The sequence below is a fragment of the Castor canadensis genome, chromosome 12 (assembly GCF_047511655.1).
Source record: "Castor canadensis chromosome 12, mCasCan1.hap1v2, whole genome shotgun sequence".
In the NCBI taxonomy this organism is placed as follows: domain Eukaryota; kingdom Metazoa; phylum Chordata; class Mammalia; order Rodentia; family Castoridae; genus Castor; species Castor canadensis.
The window spans coordinates 123,615,622-123,638,371 of record NC_133397.1 but is presented as its reverse complement, the minus strand read 5'-3'; the positions used below and the strand labels follow the sequence as shown (position 1 = coordinate 123,638,371).

Here is a 22,750-nt window from a genome sequence, read left to right as displayed (position 1 = left end):
CCTCATCCTGTGGAATCTGATCTGCCGCTATCTCCAGGTAGGTGGTGTCAGAACCAAATTGAATTAGAAGACAACCAGCTGGTGTGTGGGCTGAAGCCCCCACACATTTTGGGATCACAGTGCGAGAAACTGAGTCTGTGTTTGTTTTCCACTCATCAGGGAAAGAGATAGAAGCTGCTAATGTGGACCCTTGATAGATTTCACATTATTTAACAAAATATCTCAGATAGGGAAAATGTATGTACTTGGAAATTCAGTTAAAATTCAAACATCAGCAAGACTTTTGTTAGCAAAAATATGGAAAGCTCTACTTTCCATCAACTTTTTGATTAGGTCTAATACTAAAACAATTTCTATCATTAATTTACAAGCCAAATTTTTTAAAGGTTGTAATTTAGGTTATCTAATCAAAATTTATAACATCAGATATTTTCAGTATTTAAATTAACATTACGTACTCAAAAATACAGGTCATAAAAATACTCTCACAATTTAAAAATAACAACCCAAAATAGAAATAACAACTTTAAAAATATATTTTGAAGATGATTCATTTCCACCAATTTAGGCAAGCAGGTGTACAGCTGATTTTAATCATGACAGGCGCATTCTGTAAATCAACTGCACCTGCATAATTAGGTCTTTTTTATAAACATTTTTGATGAGTACTACACTAGAAACAGAAGGTTTCCAAGTAAGATAACCACATCCTGAATTAGAGAGAAGTGCTTTTGTGCTAGCTATGCCTACAGTGTAGACCTGGCTACGTGTTGGCTCTTCGTCCACACACAATGCTGTAACAGTGTCCTTCCTTCTCACTTTCAGATTTTATGTGGCCAGTAAAAGAAATATGGAAATATATCATGCATGAATTTGGGCTTAAAGTGACTGAAGTAAGTTGTTACTTTTTTTTTTTCTTTAGTGATTAAAACAGATATTTAAATGAGTGCTATATACCAGAGATAAATATTAATGAAATTATGTATTTATCCAACAAAGCCTCTTAATCCTTGCTGGACTTATATTCAGAATTTTCTTTGTTGCAAATTTTGTTACATTCATACAACAAGCATTACCACCTTTATTACCTTTTTTTCTGTTTCCTATTTTTTGGCAGTACTGGGGTTTGAACTCAGGGCGCCCTACCACTTGAGCCATGCCCCCAACCCACCACCACCTTTCATATTTGCTTTATACTGACAGTTGGTGTGTAAGCCAGCTCATGGGTCATCCTGTGCACCAAACCTGATTCATTTGCCAGCTCTGAGAGTACCAAAAGACTAAACTGCAGGTCCGATGATAAATACAAAGGAGAATTGGGGAAAGTGCTTTGAACAACTGCACCATCATTTTCCATACAAATGTCTAAAACTTCTTATAAAGGTAACTTTGAAGGGGAAAGAATCAAAATTTCTAATTTTTGAAAACACATAGAATAGCCTGACTCTTGTAGATTGAAGGTATATCCTGGGTTTTGTAAAGATGACAGCAAGAGCCTTCTGTAGCTTTACAGTTAATTGTCTGTGTTGTACACATTCACCGAAATATCGTCTCCCCCAAAAACAGCTACACCTGGCTTCCTGCTACTTGCAACCACCTGGTGCACCAGGACCAAGGTGAGTAGAGTTCATTTTAAAGAAGGCACTGGCTCTTCTATCACAGCTGCCTCAGAATTCCTTTTCTTTTTTGGAAAAATGATTCCCCAAAGAAGTGGTGTTTAGTTTAAATCCTGACTCAAAGAAAATATCAAAAGACTCTGACTTTGCTAATGTAGTAACATTAGCATTGGGCACCTTCCCTGTCCTCTCTGCAATGCTGCTTGAGCAGAATTACACTGGACCTGGCCAAAAGACTCTTCTCCCTTCTCCTGGATATCAGGATACCTGGGCAGCATTGTCTTACACCACAGCACAAGCTGCCACCTACAGCACCAGTGACACCACCCAGTGAGAGCAAGAAGCAGGGAAAACATGTGCCTTGCAGAGGGGACAAAGGAGCCCATGGAAAAATTAATACATTCTGTCTGCCACACAGGTCAGTCCTGCACTCATGACAGCCAAGATGGATGCCAAGCATGGGAGCACATGCTACACATCAGGCTACTTGAGTAAATATGCTATGTTTGAAAAGTACTGCAAGCGTGACATTTTGTGCTCAATTTTTTTAACTGTGCTTTCTACTTTATCACAAAGAGACAGACAGACATTAAGAGGAAAATTTACCAAAAATGAAATTATCTTCCCAGCTATCTTTAGGACAGTCTGTTCTTAGAAACTGTTAATATTATGCAACAGGGGCCAGAGGAGTGGGTCAAGTGGGAAAGCACCTGCCTAGCAAGCACAAAGACCTGAGTTCAAGCCCCAGTACCACCAAAAAAATAGTCAAATCATGAAACACAGTAATTTAACTTTAAATCTGTTCTGTATTAGTGTTGTCTTTCCCATTCCACCCTTAAGTATGGTCATTCAACTCTAGAAGAAGTAGCTAAGCTATGACTCGCTCCCTCCGTTACCGCTTATGTAAGTGAGAGCTACAAACCATCCACCGGTCATGAGAAAAGGCAAAGGATAAATAGCCATCACTGGGACCGCTCATCTCAACCATCACCGACTGGTCCTCTCTGGTGAAGGACAAGAAGACACAGGCAGGCTCCTTCTCTGGATCACAGTTCACAGGACTCCTAACACAGAACTTCCTGTTCCCACAATCTGAAGCACTGAACTGGAAAAGTGACAGAGGGGGAAAAACGTTAATGATCAAGCAGGCACTTCACTGCCAATCTCAGAAGAGCCACCACCTTCAAGTGTGAGTTCTAATGAGAAATCTTGTCACAATAAGGATTCAAGTAAGGGAACTGGATACACATCCCAAATTAGAAAAGACTGGAGCAGCAGGTAGTTTATAGACTCTTAAACTTAATTACTTTTAATTGAAATTTGGAAAATTTATACAAGTTAGCCTGCAGTGGTACAAGAGTGTCATAATTGCTTTAAGATACAAAAGCTTTCACATTCTTTTCTGGAGCAAAGTTTCTGGTAAACGTTGAAAAACTTCTTGGGGCATACGTCTACACCAGCAATTTTGCCTAACAGATATCTTCTAGTTTTCAGAGATGGGATTTTAAAAAGTCCATAAACAAACTCTTGGCAAGTTTGAATATTTAGATCTTGCTTCTAATATTCAGGCTCAAATTTGATGCTAAAGTAATTCAGGAAAAAATGTTACCCTGATCTATAGCTTCAATCTAAATAAGAGTAATAATTCAGCATGGGAAGAATAGGAAAGGATTGATAATAATTTAATCCAGAGTTTCTTAGCATGGCACACAAGAAGCGTCTCAAAAAAAAAAAAAAACCCTACAATTTGGCAGAGTAAACAAACAGGCCTTGTGAGGATGAGCTGTGAGAGCACATTTCAGAGAAAGTGATTATTTAACAAGCTTTAATGAGACACAAAGACTGGTCATAGTAAGGGGACAAAATCCTGCCAGTGGGCAGTGGAAAAGGTGGCCTTGGTTTCTCTCTCTCCTCTACTCCAGTGCGTTTGTGAAATGCCAAATGAGGGTCCTCCTACCTTCAACTGTACAAGAAGAAACCTGAGCAAAACAGAGCCTCAGGTCTCTATTAGCTCTAAAAATGCTACAATCCCATAACCCTGAACGAACCGCCCTGTAATTAGATTACACACTTGGCACAGAGACACAGTAAAAGCTCCAACAAAAGCTAATGCCTTTATCGACTACATAGAAAGACATCAAGATTGTCAACAGATTCCTACTAGGAAGCTGAGGTACAAACTGTTTATTCCCCTAAAGCAGTTTTCAAATAAATAAGCATTAAGACAAAAGTGGGAGCTAGTATAAATTATAGATGTAACCATGTCAAACAAAGGTACAGCATAATAATGTGGTCGATTATAATAGCCATATGTAAATTAAAAATTGTAAAAAGAGAAGGAAAGCAAAAATAAGACTATTACATAGGATAAAAGTCTTTACTTAGTCTTCTCTGTTGAGCAAAGTGATATGTAAGGACAAAGAAAGGGAAAAAAAGGACTGTTTACTAATGACTGTTAAGTTCGAGGCACAGTTAGAAAACTAATACTCGTTATTTTGTTTAATTCTCTTGGCTATGCTAAGAGCTAGATATTCTTGCTTCTCGTCCTTATTAGTGAAGAAACTGAAGATGAAATTTGAGTAATTTCTCCAAAGACCCACAGAAAGCAGACACGTCAGCCATGAGGCCCCAACTCAACTATCACAACCTGCCTTGAGACACTGTCCCTGTATCCACCTCTGAATTAGCCAGTCTAACTGATCAGAATCTCCTTCAGTGAAATGCTTCTGCTAACGATTCTCAGATGCATTACTCTCCCCAACAGTTTTTCAGTCATAATTCTTTAGAGTCAGAGGGCCTAAATGGAATTCTAGCTGATGAACTTGCAAGAGATTTTATGCAATTTAGTACATAGAATTCCCCAATATCTTTAACCTTAATGAATTAAGACCTAAGAGTTATACTGCCACTTCAAGAATCTCTCCCAAATCTTGTCTAAACTTAGCTTATGTTCTCTCTTCATGTTTGAATCATATTGACCATGAGGAAAGAAGGAAGAAAGAAAAGGGGACAGAGGGAGGGAAAGAGGAGAAATGATAAAAGGAGAGAAGGAAGAAAGGGAGGGAGGGAGAGAGGGAGGGAAAGAAATGGGAGGTGAGGGAAGCAAGGGAAAGGGAAGGAGAGGGGAAGGAAGGAAGGAAAGGAGGGAGAGAGGGAGAAACTTCCTCATTTATTTTCAAGTGAAAATAGATCCGTCACTAGTAGAAGCTATATGTGAATGTTACAGCCATATCTGAATATGCAAGGCCTTGCATTTCCTTTATTCTAACCTGTAAATCATAATGTTCCAATGAAGACTTCCTTCAGATTCCTACAGAGAACCCAAAAACTTGCTACCCAGTACATCTAGTTCTTACAATACACTTTGCCAAATAAAGAACCACAATTTTCAAGAAGGCAATTGTAGATTTTATAAAAAGGTGATTTGGGCTAGGCACCGGTGGCTCACACCTGGAAGGCTAAAATCAGAAGGATCAAGGTTCAAGATCAGTCCAGGCCAAAAGTTCACAAGACCACCATCTCCAAAATAACCAGAGCACAGTGGACTGGAGGTGTGGCTCAAGCGGTAGAGAATCTGTTCTGCTAAGTACAAAGCCCTGAAATCAAATCCCAGTCCCACCAAAAAAAAAAAAAAAAGTACTTGGACTAAAGGTGTAGCTCAAATGGTAGAGCACCTGCCTAGCAAGCACAAGGCCCTGAGTTCAAACCCCAGAACTATCAAAAAAAAAAAAAAAAAGTTACTTACTGGTTTGGTTAAATGGGAGACTGGAGGTGATGGTGACAAAGGTGCTATTGTAACTGTAGGTGTCGTTAAAGGAAGTGCGTTTGGCTGTGAAATTACATCACTAGGAATCCTCACCCAGTAGATTTTATACTTCTCAACAACTGTGACTCTGAAATGCAGTACCAGTGGGATTAGACAAAACTGACCGTGACCATCATAACCACATCAAAACTTAAAGGAAAAAGGGGGAGATGAATTAGGAACATGCAAGTTACATGAGATAAATCTCTAAAGGGCTCTTCCACCCCATCCCTAGGTAAACTTTCCTCACTCTCTCTCCTCTGTCTCTCTTGTTTCTTATTTGTCTGTTCTTTGTGCATATTAGCAGCAAACATGCATGCCAGACTCAAGACTTCTGTGTCCTGACATGCAAGGAAGGCAATACTACTCATTTCATGGTGTACTATCCATCTCTTCCAAAGGCCATGCATAGCAGGCAGATACAGCAGGCAGCTCTGTAGAGGCTGCTAACAAAGTGACATCAGCTCTCACTGGGGTCACTTCTTTTTCACGTTCCACCTGACCCACAGGTGCAAAGCTATGTTACAATGTGCTGGCGGCCTGTGTACAAAGTTAAGCAAAAACCAGACACACATCATTTTCCCTGAAAACATACATCTGGGGCCAGGAGCAGGGATCACACCAATAATCCCAGCTACTGGGGAGGCAGAGATCAAGAGGATCAAAGTTCAAGGTCAGCCCAGGCAAAAAGTTCTCAAGACCCCATCTCAACCAATAGCTGGGCGTGATGGCATATGCCTGTCACCCCATCCACGTGGGAAGCCAGAATAGGAGGATAGCAGTTCAGACTGCACCAGGCAAAAACTTGAGACTTTATCTCAAAAATAATGAAAGCAAAAAGGGCTGGGGGCGTGGCTCAAGTAGTAGAGCACCTGTCTAGCAACTGCAAAGCCCTGAGTTCAAATTCCAGTACCATACAAAAAAATATGTATTTAATTTATATATTTGTGTGTGTGTGTGTGTATGTGTAACATCAGCCATCATTATGTGGTTTTGTGACCTTTCACATAGGAACAGGGAAGAAATACATTTTAATCCTGAGAATCATGATTCTGAGAAACATTCAAAGACTTACTTTTCTGACAATCCAATCTGCAAGTTGTAACACTGCAAAACCAAATATGTCATCCAAATTTCAGGACTGTCTTATTTGTATTCTCATAGCAAAACAGGAGCAAATATCTTAAAAGATGTTACTCCCTACACAGCATACTCAAGTATTAACAGGTGGTTCTGGTTAAGGTAATACAATACTTCATTCACTCAACAAGTGTCTATTAAGTGCCTGTTAAGTACCAAGTCACATCAGGCTTGGTGGAGGATGAGGCTTGGAGGATCTCAAGTTCAATGCCAGCCTGGGCCACACAGCAAGTTTGAGGCAAGCCAGGGCTATATAGCAAGACCCTGACTCAAAAAAAAAAGAGAAGACCGAGTCCTGGCTAGGTGCTGGGTACTGGTGGAAAAAACAAACTCTCAGATCACTAAGCTGGTGACATTACTGTCCCAAAACTCTGTGACATGTGTGAATGCAGAGTAGAATAGAAAATACTGCAGACCATATGATTTTGATTTATATTGGTTTGAGAGATATAAACTCTTCTACTCACAGAAACCGTATGTGATCAGGGGCACTGCTTGGAGCATTCCAGTAGACTTTAATTTCTGTTTTTTTGGATGAACTTGTGTGGCTCACTGCCGATCCCTGAAATAAAATGGAAAAGAGCTACCGTTCAGTCACCCGGTAAATCAGCATAAATGGAACCGCTATCCTCCTGCAAAGTAATTTGTCATTACTTGTCATGATATCTGGTGAAGACTGTTTTATTTACAAGTACTCAGGTACTCAATAAATTCATGTAGATTGGTTGTCAACATATTAGCAGTTGGAAATTCAGAACTGAAAGGAGCAGTGAATATTGCCTGTGCTAACACTAGACAAAGCCTGGTCATTGCTTCATTTACCCTATAAATTTATATTCCTTCCATTAATCAAAGCAAATAAAATGAAAAAGATTCCTCAGAAGAAAAAAGGAATCCTTCCTTCCTCCCAAAACAGCATTTTTTAGTAATTCTTTTCCTTTTTTTTTTTTTTTTTTTGTGTGTTTGAACTCAGGGCCTATACTTTGAGCCACTCCACTAGTCCTTTTTCACAATGGGCTTTTTTGAGATAGGGTCTCATGAACTATTTACCCAGGCTGGCTTCCAACAGCAATCCTCCTGATCTCTGCCTCCCAAATAGCTAGGATTATTGGTGTAAGCCACTGGTGGCCGGCAGTAATTCTTTTATTTTGTTTGTTTGGATTTGGTTTTTGGTTTTTTTTAAGGCACTGGGGTTTGACCTCAGGGCCTCACACTTGCTAGGCAGGCATTCTTACTGCTTGAGCCACTCTGCCAGCCCAATCCTTTTCTTTAGAACAAGTTTATTTCCCACTTTTCACTTGGCAAACTTACATATTCTCAGGCTTGTTTTGTTCTGTTTTGGTTTTTGGCAACACTGGGGTTTGAACTCAGAGCCTAGTGCCTGCTAGGCAGGTGCTCTATCACTTGAGCCATGCCCCAGCACTTTTCTTTTGTTTTGAGACACAGTCTTGCTATGTAACCCGGGCTGGCCTACAATGCACAATCCTCCTGCCTGAGCCTCCCAACTGCTAGGATTATAGACATGCATCACTCTGACAACTGCTACACATTCTTTAAAGGCCAGCTTAATGATCACATCCTCCAGGAATCTTTTTTCCAATTCCCTCCAGCCTGTCTGTGGCTCCCTCTTCTGTATGTCCCACTCTCCTGTGTATGCTCTAACCTAAGTTGTCATACTGTTCTACTTATGTACCTGTCCCATGTGTACATGGTTCTACTTCTTTTTCTTTTTTTCATTTTTCTTTTATTATTCATATGTGCATACAAGGCTTGGTTCATTTCTTCCCCCTGCCCCCACCCCCTCCCTTACCACCCACTCCGCCCCCTCCCTCTCCTCTCCCCTCAATACCCAGCAGAAACTATTTTGCCCTTATTTCTAATTTTGTTATAGAGAGAGTATAAGCAATAATAGGAAGGAACAAGGGTTTTTGCTGGTTGAGATAAGGATAGCTATACAGGGCATTGACCCACATTGATTTCCTGTGCGTGGGTGTTACCTTCTAGGTTAATTCTTTTTGATCTAACCTTTTCTCTAGTACCTGTTCCCCTTTTCCTATTGGCCTCAGTTGCTTTAAGGTATCTGCTTTAGTTTCTCTGCGTTAAGGACAACAAATGCTAGCTAGTTTTTTAGGTGTCTTACCTATCCTCACCCCTTCCTTTGTGTGCTCTCGCTTTTATCATGTGCTCATATTCCAATCCCCTTGTTGTATTTGCCCTTGATCTAATGTCCACATATGAGGGAGAACATATGATTTTTGGTCTTTTGGGCCAGGCTAACCTCACTCAGAATGATGTTCTCCAATTCCATCCATTTACCAGTGAATGATAACATTTCGTTCTTCTTCATGGCTGCATAGAATTCCATTGTGTACAGATACCACATTTTCTTAATCCATTCGTCAGTGCTGGGCATCTTGGCTGTTTCCATAACTTGGCTATTGTGAATAGTGCTGCAATAAACATGGATGTGCAGGTGCCTCTGGAGTAACAGTCTTTTGGGTATATCCCCAAGAGTGGTATTGCTAGATCAAATGGTAGATCAATGTCCAGCTTTTTAAGTAGCCTCCAAATTTTTGGTCTTTTGGGCCAGGCTAACCTCACTCAGAATGATGTTCTACATGGTTCTACTTCTAAGTTATATGTCCTGTGTCCATCTGTTTGACTTATGTTCTTCAAGGAGAGAGAGTAAGTCTTGTTCATTTCCATATCCCTTGTACCCAAGGCAATTCCTAGTACAATAAATGTTTAAGCCAGGTGCTAGTGGCTCATGGCTGTAATCCCAGCTACTTAGGAGGCAGAGATCAGGAGGATCATGATTCAAAGCCAGCCTGGGCAAATAGTTCGTGAGACCCTATCTCAAAAAAACCCATCACAAAAATAGGACTGGTGGAGTGGCTCAAGGTATAGGCCCTGAGTTCAAGCCCTAGTACCGCAAAAAAAAAAAGTTTATGAAATGAATGAATGACAAAAATTAGACCTCTGTCCCATTCTAGAGCTCTATCTTCACTGGAGTCATGTCTCAAGTAGTAGAACTCCTGCCTAGCAAATGCAAAACTGAGTTCAAACCATAGTACCACCAAATATATACCTTCAATGCTGAAACCCTTAAAAAATCAACACAATAAGAGTCAATCTGACATAAAACATCACAAACCATAAACTCTTCAAGTTATTGCCCTACCTTTCCTGAGATGCTGATGTATAAGCACAAATGACAAGTAAATTAGGGGAAAGTTTGGTCCTGTAAATCAATTCAAATGCCTGCAACACAAGGTAATGTCATCATTTATCCTATAATCACCACCCCATAAAAAACAGACCTCAGAAAACTGACAATAACCAGTTTTAAACTAAACACAAACCTGTACGTCTTCACAAGTCAGAAGCTGTGACACTTGGCTGTCAATCAGTGTGAAGGAGCCAATAGGAAGGCCACTCAGATCCTCAGCATCATGAGCTTCTAAGAGAAAACCCTTAAACGGTGGTCCTGACAAAGTAACTGAGAAATGATAAAACAGGTTAAAAGACTTAGCAGACCTAAAACAGAATGTTCCAAGGGGGAGTTACCACAGAATCAAGCACATGTATACAAAACTACTGCAGAGAAAAGAGTAAAAGTCATCCTGAAGATAGAGAGTGTCTACACCGTGTTCTGCAGCACCTGTTAACAGCCATTCCATCACACAGGTGATGGCCCAGGGGCAGTCAACAGAGCAAAATTCATTTGAAAAGGCTAGATGAAAGTAAATACACGCTTCCTTACTGTAAATCCCATGGGGTCTTTAATATTCTACTGTGTAATGTGAAATTCTAAAGATAGATTGATTGATTGATAGAAAATAAATATAGATAATTGATTGATTGATTGATTGATTGAATGATAGATGACAGATAGATAACATACATGTATTCCAAACCTGTTTCTTTTTTTTCTTTTCTTTCTTTCTATTTTTTTTTCTTGAGGTTCTGGGGATTCAACTCAGGTGGATCCAACTCTGGTGCACGCTAGGCAAACACTCAACCACTGAGCTACATCCCAAGCCCCAAACTTATCTCTTCATACAACCTTTCTGTTAAAGGTACCTATTAATATTTTGCATTTCTAGACTTGCAAAAACTAGAGTTTATTAAATGTTGTTATAGGTACACTTTTAACAGTCAGCCTACAATTTGCCAGAATACTTAAGGAAACACAAGAGACTATATTATTTTTCTTAAAATAGAAGTAAATACATAAGCTATGACTAAAAAAAATTTTTTAAAAACCTGTTCTGAGTAGAGAGTAGATATACCACTTATATAACATATGTAAACAAAAAATGACAAGTATAAGATATCTTACAAAACAAGTGAATAGATTTGAATGAAATCAACTAAATCCTATTAATAAAGACTCAATGCATAGTAAAAGAGTGGAACTCAAGATGAGAGTAGTTACTGCCAGCACAGTACCTTCTATCCGATCTCCTGGTCGGAATTTCCTCTGGCTCACTGCAATGTGGTGGATGGGCTCAGACTGGGGGCTGTGGCCATGAAGGGGAACCATTCCACGGCACGACTTTGTGACTTTTCCATTGGGGTAATTAACCACAGAACTAACGAGCAACACAAACACGAAGGTACCAAGGGTAAATCCAGGAGCTGCCATCTCAAAAGAAAGTTAAAAGGACATCATTTTCAGACATGATTAAAATAAAATACAAAAGCTTTTGTAATACAACAAAGGAATTCTACAGAACTACTTGCTTTCAACCTTCAGCTATCCATATTCTCGAAGTGCATGACAAAAAAAAAAAAAATGTGCCCTGCAAAGTGTATACCTGGGTTTGAATCTCACTGTCCAATATCAACTGGGGGTGGGGGAAGAGGCTAGAAAAGTGCCTCAAGTTGTAGAGCCCCTGCCTAGCAAGTGTGAGGCCCTGAGTTCAAATCCCAGTACTACCAAAATACATCTGTGTGTGTGTGTGTGTGTGTGTGTGTGTGTGTGTGTGTGTATCAACTGGGAGCTTTTGGGGAAATCACTCAAGTCTCTGCTTCCCTTCCAGAAAAGTGAGGAAACTAAGACCCTCCTTTCAATGTTGTTTCAATACAATGACGATACAGCTCATAGTCTGACAAAGATAACAAATGATAGCTTTCTTGAGTGTGCTGGAGAATTAATTATCGGGTCCAATAAAAGCAAAAGGTTTTACCCCACTTCATCTTAGAAAGCTTAAAGGAGTATCTATGCCAATATAAATATCATTGTCTAAATAAATCTTTGGTATAACTTCTCCCCAATTCCCATTAAATAGCTGTAGCAATGGGCAGGTAATTTAGCTAAGAAAAGGAAGAACAATTAACACACTAATAAAGGAGAGAAAAATGAAATCACATAAAATCCTCAACTAAATTCACAAAAGGCAGAAAAAGAGCAGAAGATAAAAACAGAAACGAAGGAGGTTCACAAATAGAAAATTCTAACATGAAAGGTATCAATAATCACTTTGAACCTCAACAGTCTAAATGCACCAATTAAAAGACAGGGGTTGTCTACAAAGAATTCATTTTAACAATAAAGACACACGTAGATTAAAAGTAAGTGGATAGGAGGGCTGACAGTGTGGCCAAGTGGTACAGTACCAACCTAGCAAGTAGAAGGCCCTGTGTTCAAACCCCAACACAGCCAAAAAAAAGGAAAAGGATGGAGAAAGATATGCCATACTAACACTAATCAAAAAACAGCAGGAGCCAGGTTTGGTGGCACAGGTTGTAATTCCAGGACTCAGGAGGCTGAGGCAGGAGGATCAAAGGAGGGCTGGCTTTGAACCGTGATCCTCCTGATCTTCTGCCTCCCAAGTAGCCAGGATTACAGGCATAGCCTCCAGTGCCCTGTAGAAAATCCATGTACTTAGATGAAAATATAATTATTATTGTGATCTTGGGGCACAGAGGCAAGTGCTATTAATCAGGATGTATTTATTACAACAAAATAAAATTCAAATAAAATGGTAAAATAAGAAAGATCCAATTGAGAAATACTTAGATGTAAGAAAGTCATTAGACTAAAGCTGTTTTTATCTTTTTCATCAATTGGTCACTAAATGTCTTTTTATTATTTAACTCCAAAAACATTAAGAGTAAGAAAAAATGGGGGGGGAAACATTTGAACGTCAGGGCTGAGGGTGTAGATCTGTGGTATAGCCCTTTCCTAGCATGTGCAAGGCCCTGGGTTCAAGCCCCAACACCTTAAAAAAAATAGATCTGATGATTAAGCCAGCAAATGACTAATGTAGTATGGTTATATTGCATTCAAGTTCTACCTCTTATTGTTAATTTACTTTAAATTAAGGCATCAAAGGAGTTCAAAAGTTAACGTGAACACAAAAAAACTGCGGGAACTCAGCCCAGTAACACACACTCCACATCCCCAAGACATGAGGGTAGGCATGCTTGGGCAGACTAACTGATGAGTGGATGTGAGGTAAGGTGAGGTAAGAAGGATTTCTTAGTAATGAAGAAACAGCTGCAAAAAAGCAAGCCAACCAAAACACTTCACTATAAAGGAAACAAATAGTTTAGGAAAGATTTTTAGGTTTGTTGGTTTGGTTTGGTTCGGTTTTAGATTTTGCTATATATATTGGGATTTTGTTTTTGGGTTTGTTTGTTTGTTTGTTTGTTTTTCTAGTCACAGTCAAAGTGAGACACAGTCCTACACTGTGACCCAACAAACACCGCAAAGGATTTTCCTTTACCTCATTATAAACTCACATATTCTCTACTCCTTCCCTTTTTAATGCTTCTTGCATCCTACGAAGTGGTCATTTCACAATTTAACCAATGGATTTTAACATGCAGTTTGAAAAACATTATTTTACAGCATACACAGGCCTTTAGGTTTTACCCTTGAATCAAATTCCAAATTAGAAGTATCAAGGATTCCAGTAAAAAAAAAGGAAAGTTTTCAGAACTAAAAAAGAAGCAAACAGTCTATGCAACAAGGAGGGTTTTTGAGGTAGAAGACAGATGGATATGATGGAGAATGCCTTCTTCTCTCCTCACTCCACTTTGAGGCTGATCAAAAACTATAAATACACTCATACATAATAAATCAGCATTCCCACAGTGATCTTCTTGCCAGAGAGTTCTTTTTAAACGAACCGTAATATAAAACCAGTACTACCAGCCAGGTGCCGGTGGTTCACACCTGTAATTCTGGCTACCTCTGGAAACTGAGATTGGGAGGATCACAGTTTAAGGCCAGGCCAGGCAAATAGTTCTCAAGACCCCATCTCCAAAACAACCAGAGCAAAATCGACGGGAAGTATGGCTCAAGGGGTAGAGCACAGCCCTGAGTTCAAACCCCAGTTCCAAAAAAAAAAAAAAACCTATTTTTAAAGCATTTGAAAGTTCTTTTCAAAATTTTCATCAAGCCAGTCACTGTGGCTCGCACCTATAATCCTAGCTACTTGGGAGGCTGAGATCGGGAGGATCACAGTTGGAGTCCAGCCTGGGCAAATAGTTCACAAAACCCCATTTCCAGAGTAACCAGAACAAAATGGACTTGGAGATGTGGCTCAAGCTGGTAGAGCACCTGCTTTGCAAGTGCAAAGCCCTGAATTCAAACCCCACTACTGCCCAAAAAAAAAAAAAAAAAAATCCCATCAGCCACCTTCCACATTCTAGATTAAATAGCTACTACTTACTGAATGCTATTTCCATTTTATCTTAGTGCATGATTACAATGGCATTTTTTCTTTTCATTTCAGCACAAGTACAAAATATTGCCATTAATTTTTGAGTTAAATATGCTTATGTATGGCCTAAAGCCAGAGCCACCATTTACAATGTGGCTTCTATTGGAAAATGGAATTTTAATTCCAAGCCGAATTAGAAACTCATTTGGGGACACAGCACATCTGTAAGCTCGACATTTCTCCTAAGATCCCAGGCAAGCCTTGTAGGCTTTGCACTGTGACTAAAAACCTAGAGGGGCTAGGGACAGAAGGAAATAGGTGTTCACCTGCTGACTGGCAGAATTAGGCAGAAAGAGTTTTAGAAAAATAGACCTGCAGAAGGATTGATAGTCAGAAAAACAGACAAGATATGTATGTAAAGCAAAAAAAATTTATGACAACAAGAAAGACCCAGTTTTATCGTAAGAAGAAGGGAAGGTACACAGAGAAGAGAAAGAGGAAAAGCAACAAACATTTGGTGAGAGCCTGGCTGTGTTAGGTGACACATCTGATGTGATCCTAGCCAGCAGGATCACAAACTAGAACTGAGCAAGCAAGGACTAGGGATTGTAGTGAGCCTTTCATCATGATTACCTTCAGGATTAGGACCTAAATCTTACTGCAACTCGGTGTTATTTTTCTCTCCTCAGCATTGCTCCCCATTGGGAGAGAGAATGTGGAAAGCAAACAGGTCCAGCAAGAATCCAAATTTCACAATGAACAGTGGGAGTGGGTCAACATTTCAACATTTGTCACACAAATTTAGAATGCTGCATCCACGTTATGAGAGGCTGAGTGACAATGCAGAGATTTCTTTCACAGACCTAATGCTCCAGAAAGCATGGATATAAAAGTAATCAGCTCAAGGCCTGAAAACAAGACTGTCAATAAACGCTGGCTGTCATGTTTAGTACCGTTATGAACTCCCTACACTACCTGCTAAGTTCTTCTGCACACTACTGTGGTTAGGCAACAGATTTCACCTGCCTCTTGCATCTATGTTTAAATTGTTCCAACCTTCTAAGACACTTCAGAAAATTCACACCTTTCTTTCTAGTAACTTAATTTCACCTCCACAGGAAACTTCTACATCAAGAATTAAATGGACTTTGATAGCTGACTCTCAAATTATAGGGAGATTGAAAAATAGGTCAACTATCTCCATTTGTCCAGAGACTCCATTTTCACAGGAGGAAACACAGAGGGAAAAAAAATGATTTTTTTAAAATTAACAATTGGAGTTAGGACATTTTCAGAGAAGTTTCTGAAAAACAAAGAGAATTTTAAAAAGGCACACTGAATAACAATTTGAGATGTGTCAGATCGAACAATTTAAGATGGCTAAAAAGACTTCTGAATTAGAGCTTGAGCAAAAGCAAGAAAAAGTAACAGAAAAGTGGAGACCATGGGTGGTGAGGGGTCAGTTAGAAACTCTATAATCTACATGATGGAAGAGCATTTTATATGTATGAAAACAACTAAAAACTGCTATGGGTGAGCTTGATTAAAGTATATTACATGCCTGTATGAAATATCACAATGAAAACCCCTTTGTGCAACTTAATTTATGCTAATAATTGAAGAAGAAGAAGAAACTCCAAGTCAGGTGCTGGCAGCTCACACCTATAATCCCACCCTGCTGGAAGGCAGCAATCAGGAGAATCAAGGTTCAAAGCCAGCGAAGGCAAATAGTTCTTGAGACCCTATCTCAAAAAAACCCATCACAATAAAAGGGCTGTCAGAGTGGCTCAAGTGGTGCTGCCTAGAAGGAGTAAGGTTCTGAGTTCAAAACCCCAGTGCCACCAACAAATTAATTAATTAATTAACCAGAGCAAAATGAACTGGAGATGTGGCTTCAGCAGTAGAGCACCTGCCTAATCAGCAAATGCAAAGCCCTGAGTTCAAACCCCAGTCCCACCACAAAAAAGAAAGAAAGAAAGCCCACAATCTAACCCTGGTTTCCCTCAGCAGCAGTAAATCATTTGCCCATTTTCAGGCTGGTGGAGTGGCTCAAGAGGTAGAACATCTGCCTAACAAGTGTGAGGCCCTGAGTTCAAACTCTAGTGCTTCATAAAAAAAAGAAAAAATACTTGGCACTCATTTTCCAAGTTTCTTCACTCATTTTCTGGAAAACTGACTGGAAACCTGTATCTTATGTGTGCTATAGAGATTTCATCTGATCATTCCACATGGCTCTCAACAATTATATTCTCAACGAAAACTTAGGTGCTAAGTGAGACGGCCCTTTCGCTAAAGATCAAACTGACAGATGAAACAAAAGCACCTTCCACCGATGCTCAGCTCACTGACTTCTGCCCCAGTCATCACAGACCACAGACCATGTGGTGACTTATGTGCATTACTCCAACCCCTGGAAGAAACATAAAACATACGAAGGATTTTTACTGGCATGGAAACGGGAGGTTCATAGAGGTTCTGAAAAACAGCACTGCCTAAGACTACACAGGAGCGGAAGAGGAACCGACTGCATTTCATTACAGTGATTTAGAGGTATGGGAGAGAAAAGCGATAGAAGTTCAGAGGTTTTTGTTTTCTGTTTTTTGTTTTGGTGGTGCTGGGGTTTGAACTCGGGGCCTCATGCTTGCTGGGCAGGTGCTCTACCGCTTGAGCCATACCTCCAGTCAGAAGCTCAAACACCTAGGGCTTAGAACAGATCAGACTAACGTCAAGGACTTAGCATTCATTCCTCACAATAGCCCGGGAGTCTTGGAGGAGGCAGGAGCATGATTATCCCCAGTGTGTAAAACAAGGCTCTGATTAAGACACTTGTCAAAGTTACAGCAAACAAGAGGTCTCCGGGGTTTTAACCACTAAACCTGTCCACAACTGGGGATCAGACTCTTAAGGCTGATCTGATGAGTGAATTCAGCAGCTGGAGAAAGAGAGCGTCAGAATGAGCCTGATTTGAATGGGAACAAGAGAACCAGAAGCTAGGTGCTGGTGGCTCATATCTATAATCCCAGCTACATAAGAGGCTGATATACGGAGGATTAAAATTTGAGGCCAGCTCGGGCAAATAGTTCACAAAACTCCATCTCAGGAAGAACCAGAGCAAAATGGACTGGAGGAGCGGCTCAAGTGGTAGAGTGCCTGCTTTGCAAGTGCACAGCCCTGAGTTCAAAGAGTACTAAGTGTGGCTCCACTTTCTGCCTTTGCAAGGAGGTGTCCGTCCCTTGGGCGTCATGTTCCCATCTTCCTACCTCCCCATCCCAGCTTCTCCGCAGGCTCATCTTTTCCATGCCTTGACTGACACCTCCAGGGTAGTATTGCCTCCACCCCCACCACGCTGGGCCTCAAATGTCCCACTGTGTGCACAGGCTTCTGCCTGGATGACATTAAGCTCCATTTATCTGAAGGGAACACCGGCATCTTTCCTTCTAGTCTAGTTCTGGTACCTGGCGGTCCTAATCTGACCCGAGCCAGTCAGTACATTTCCAATCAGCAAGATTTGAAACCCCCAGCTCTCGATATTTGATGCCATGCTTTCTCACCACCTTCCACACCAGCAAATTCCCCTCCACGCTTCTGTACTCCTTCCTGCCCCCTTTTTGGTTTTTGGCAGTACTGGGATTTGAACTCAGGACCTTGCACTTGCTAGGCAGACTTCTACTACTTGAGCTCCATCCCAAGAGACTTTTCTGCTAAAAAGGGATGACGAGCACACCACTATGATCAGCCTATTGATTGAGTTGGAGTCTCTTATTGTCATCCAAACTTTTTTGTCTGGGCTAGCCTCAAACCTCAGACCTCCTGATCTCTGCCTCACAAGTAGCAAAGATTACAGGCAGTAATCTTTAGTGCCCATCCCTAACCTGTCCCTTCTCATCTTTCTTCTACTTTCCATTTCCTGCCTCAATTACGTCTGCCTGTTTCCCATTCTGTCACCACCTGTGAGCACCAGTGTTCACCTGTTACCAGAGTAATGAAACACTCTCAGTTGGCCTCCTTGGGTTTGTTTGGTTGGTTGGTTGGTTTTGTTTGGTTTTTTTTTTTTTTTTAAGTGTACTGGAGTCTGAACTCAGGACCGCACACTTGCTAGGCAGGCACTCTACCATTTGAGCCACTCCACCAGCACTTTTTTGTGATTTTTTTTTTTCAAGATAGGATCTCACAAACTATTTTCCCAGGCTGGCTTTGAACCACCTAATCACTCCTCCTGAGTAATTAGGATTACAGATGTGAACCACCAGTACCCAGTGGCTTCCCTGTTTCTTTATTCTACTCTACTCTCACTTGACACAGGCAGATCATTTTCCTAAAGCACAATTTGCCCCTCCCCAAAACATTCACCAGCTTCCTGGGAATTACCCATTGAAGGGAAGGGTATTAGCTATTAAGTTCCAGGTTTCTCAGCACAACTCAGATGGCAAGGAGACTTTTTCCCTATGTCAAAATGACAATGCACCATGTGCCCTGTCTAGAATAAGGTCCTCTCTTACTATTCATGTTCTGCCTTCTAACTGAAACTGAAGCCAAAGTTCTGAACCCCAGGCCCAAACTCCTGGGCTTCCACGTCAGGCCTGGCCACTCGCCCTATATGCCAAATAGAGAACCCAGGGTGTGCCATGGGAAAAGGCTAGGTAAGCACTCAGCCCACACTCAGCCATCTTCAGGGTGCAGAGATGAGCGTTAGCTTTCAATAGACAAAGAACAGGGGCAGGGGACAAAAGTATGCATAGCTAAACAGTCCCAATCACAAGTATGGCTAGCTAACCCTTACCCCAGTCCTTGCTCTGGAGGAGTTGCTAACCCTTGTCCAGGGCAGGCTCTGATGTTCCCTTCCTTTGTTTGAGGCAGATTTCTCAATCCTACTTTTTTTTTTTTTCTGGTAAGGCTGGGGTTTGAACTCAGGGCTTTGTACTTGTAGGCAGGTGCTCTAGCACTTGAGCCACACCTCCAGTTCATTTTGTTCTGCTTATTTTGGAGATGGGGGGGATCAGGAATTATTTGCCCAGGCTGGCCTCGAACCTTGATCCTCCAGATCTCAGCCTTCTTATAAACATGTTATCAATAAATCCTGTCTTTCCTGGATTCCAGAGTGACTGTAAGGTGAATGACAGACAAAGACAGATGCAAAACTGAGGGAGGGACGCCAGGCTGCTCACCAACTTTTAGATAATTCATGGGCCCCAGTAAGGAGACAGTCCTTTTCAGCAAAAGCAGTTTAAGCACCTCTTACAAGACCTCCATTTTTCCATCTGTCAAATGCCTGGTAGGCGTGGTGGCTCACATCTGTAATCCTAGCTAATCAGGAGGCAGAAATCAAGAGGATCATGGTTTGAAGCCAGCCTGGGCAAATAGTTCACAAGACCCTATCTCGAAAAAAACTCTTCACGAAAAAGGGCAGATGGTGTGGCTCAAGGTGTAGGCTGTGAGTTCAAACTCCAGTATCAAAAAGAAAAAAAAAATTCCTACCCATGTGAAAAATGTATAGCTAGAGAAAGAGATAAATAGAAAAATAAGACAAAAATCTCTGTACAGTAAGCTTAAATGATATTAAAAATGCACATGCTGGAGTGGCTTAAATGGTAGAATAACTGCCTAGCAAGCATGAGGCCCTGAGTTCAAACCCCAGTACTGCCCAAAAAAAACATATGTACCTTGCACCAGGTGCCAGTGGCTCACTCCTATAACCCTAGCTACTCAGGAGACCAAGTTCAGGAAGATCATGGTTCAAAGCCAACCTGAGGCAAATAATTCAAAAGACCCTGTTTCAAAAAACCCATCAGTGGCTCAAGTGGTAAGATCACTGGCCTATCAAGCCTGATGTCTTGAGTTCAAATCCCAGTACCACCAAAAAAAAAAAGGAAAATACTGTGTATATACATTAAAAAGAATGAAACAGTACACAAAGACAACTGCTAACATTATTAAGAACTTTCTAGGAGTGAGGCATATCTGTAAGTGAAACATGAATCTGCATGTATTTAAATGGGTGTCCATGCCACATTGAGAAATGAAGATAAGGCATATTGCAAAATAGTCTGTAATATACCAAAATATGGATTACTTAGAAGAAAAAAGGAAAAGAGAAAAAAACTCCACACCAGGCTTCTAACTGTTCTCAACAGCAGTTGCCCTTAAAAGTTTTCAGGATGGGAAGTAGAGTGACTTCCTCTCTTTAAACACTTTTATAGTAGATGGGTGTATTCACACATGTATTTAAAATATGTGGTGTTTTATAATTGAAAAAAAAAACACTACAAAGTATGCATTTATAGTACAAAATCACATTAAACTAGATGGGCTGGTGGCTCACAGAGATCAGGAGGATCGCAGTTCAAAGCCAGCCTGGGCAAATAGTTCTCAAGACCCTGTCTCGAAAAAACCCACCATTGGTGGAGTGGTTCAAGGTGTAGGCCCTGAGTTCAAACCCCAGTACCACAAAAAAATACATTAAACTGACTTTAACATAGATTCTGTTTCTAATTTCAAACACTCTGTTACTTTTGCTGTTTTTCTGCCCCTCTTACAACACCCACTTTAAATGCCATAGCTACTATGCCCAAAGACACAATGCAGTAAACTGTACAGACTTTGGAATCTCATAGACCTGGGTTCGAATTGGCCACTCATCCCATGTCATCAAGCAGGTACCACCATAGTGACTGAGGAAAGTATTTATTCTCACAGAGACTTAGTCTTACTTGTTGGAGACAGTGCCACCAATGTCAAGGGCCTCTGCAACTTAGCACAATGGTCACCATAAATAAGGTCCCCCATCAAAATAACCTTCCTTCCTTGGAAACTTGCCTAATTCTGCCAACTTGATATAACTGTTCCTCTTAAAATTCCATAAACTTTTGTCTTAGCTAATTATATAATCTACTACAGAGATATCTATATCCATATAAACAGATATGGATAGATGATAGATAGATCGATTGATCACATTTTTCTGCCACAACTGGTGACTTGTATTATGGCAAACTGCAGAATAACAGCAGAGGTATCATAAATCTCCTTCCATTTTGAAAATACTATAACTATCTTTTTTCTGTGGGGGGCAGCACTGAGGTTTTGAACTTGCCAGGCATGCTGCCAGCCATACTTTTGAAACTGAGCTTGAAGAGAATCTGACATTCAGTAAACGAGTGCTGTGAAACAGAAGGTCCAGTGGACCAAAAGAACACGCTGTCTCGCTAATGGGAAGCCCTCCAACGACCAAAGCCTTTCACTGAAAATTCTACTTTGGTTCTCAATAAGCCAGAAGACCAAAGGTAAGCATCCCACCTCTGTATTATCCAAGGGTAACACAATCATTCCAATTTTTTTAAATTCAGACAGAAAACAATACAGCTGAAAAGTTTAAGGCTTTTTTAAAAAATATTCTAGATACATTTACTAGTTGAAAAATTCCCTTTGATCTTAAGCAACATGACAAAATACAAAAAAGAAAAAAAGCGGGGGCAGGGGGGAAGCAGGGGGGAACTCCAAGGAACCTTCCCATGCGTAATTAAGCCATGAGGTTTAAATGTACAAGAGAGTTGAGTTCCCACAGTTTAAATTAAAAACAAACAAACTGGCGCACAAAGTAAGGATCCCAGCCACGTCTCTACTTCTAAGTACCATTTTATAGGATTAAACGTCGTTAGTCAAAGTCACAAGCATATTATAAACCTAACTCCTTAGTGAACATTCAGCTCAATACAAACTCCAGCACATAATCTCTGAGTCCACCATCCATCCTGCCTCCACCACTGCCCCAGTCAGCACAGGCACCTAACGTCACTTCTGTCACCAAGATCCATTTTTCAATGCTTTACAAAGAGCTTTGACACAGAGCGAGCTGAAGGAGACACTTACCTCGAGGAGCAAGGGAGCCTGACCAACTTCCGGTTTTGTTAGCTTGTATCACAGTTGGGTGGAGCCAGGCTCACTCAGTAACCGCAGGGAACATGGCCAAGTCCAGCTGCTCAACTTGATCTTCAAGACTAGCCTGGTACTACTTCTTAGGGCTCCATTTGTGAAAAGTACGGGTATGTTTTACATTTTAAAAAAAAAATTACTAACTAGTAATTGTTTCACTGAGGATAATATGTTTTTAATCTTTCACTGCAAAACTATTTGAAAATACATAGCTGTTATATACAATTTAAAGACATACAAAAGGACTTACTTCTGCCTAGGTGAGGTGACCAAATTTACCAAATGAATAGGATACCCCATTAGGCTGGAATTTCATTTTTAGTATAAGTATCACCCTATACCAATAATTGGGACATACTTACACTTAAAAAAAATGATTGGTTGTTCAATGGGATTAGACTATGAGCACTTGATAAAAGCGAGAGCACACAAGGGAAGGGGTGAGGATAGGTAAGACACCTAAAAAACTAGCTAGCATTTGTTGCCCTTAACGCAGAGAAACTAAAGCAGATACCTTATATGCAACTGAGGCCAATAGGAAAAGGGGAACAGGAACTAGAGAAAAGGTTAGATCAAAAAGAATT

General features: G+C 40.5%; 1 protein-coding gene across 10 annotated transcripts in view; it reads right to left on the bottom strand.

The window, feature by feature from the left end:
- The window catches only part of Frrs1 (ferric chelate reductase 1), a 97,387-nt gene that overhangs the window by 25,782 nt on the left and 48,855 nt on the right, over positions 1-22,750 (bottom strand). For 8 of the 10 annotated variants that reach the window (XM_074050921.1, XM_074050922.1, XM_074050925.1 and 5 more), the window contains 5 exons: positions 11,014-11,209; positions 9,924-10,060; positions 7,029-7,123; positions 5,362-5,509; positions 2,539-2,721 (listed from right to left, as the gene is read on the bottom strand). In XM_074050921.1, the coding sequence (XP_073907022.1) occupies positions 2,539-2,721; positions 5,362-5,509; positions 7,029-7,123; positions 9,924-10,060; positions 11,014-11,209 (759 nt within the window). Of the gene's footprint in view, positions 1-2,538; positions 2,722-5,361; positions 5,510-7,028; positions 7,124-9,923; positions 10,061-11,013; positions 11,210-16,560; positions 21,276-22,103; positions 22,749-22,750 lie in introns of those variants that run through there. The other 2 variants (XM_074050927.1, XM_074050926.1) reach the window with 2 other exon arrangements.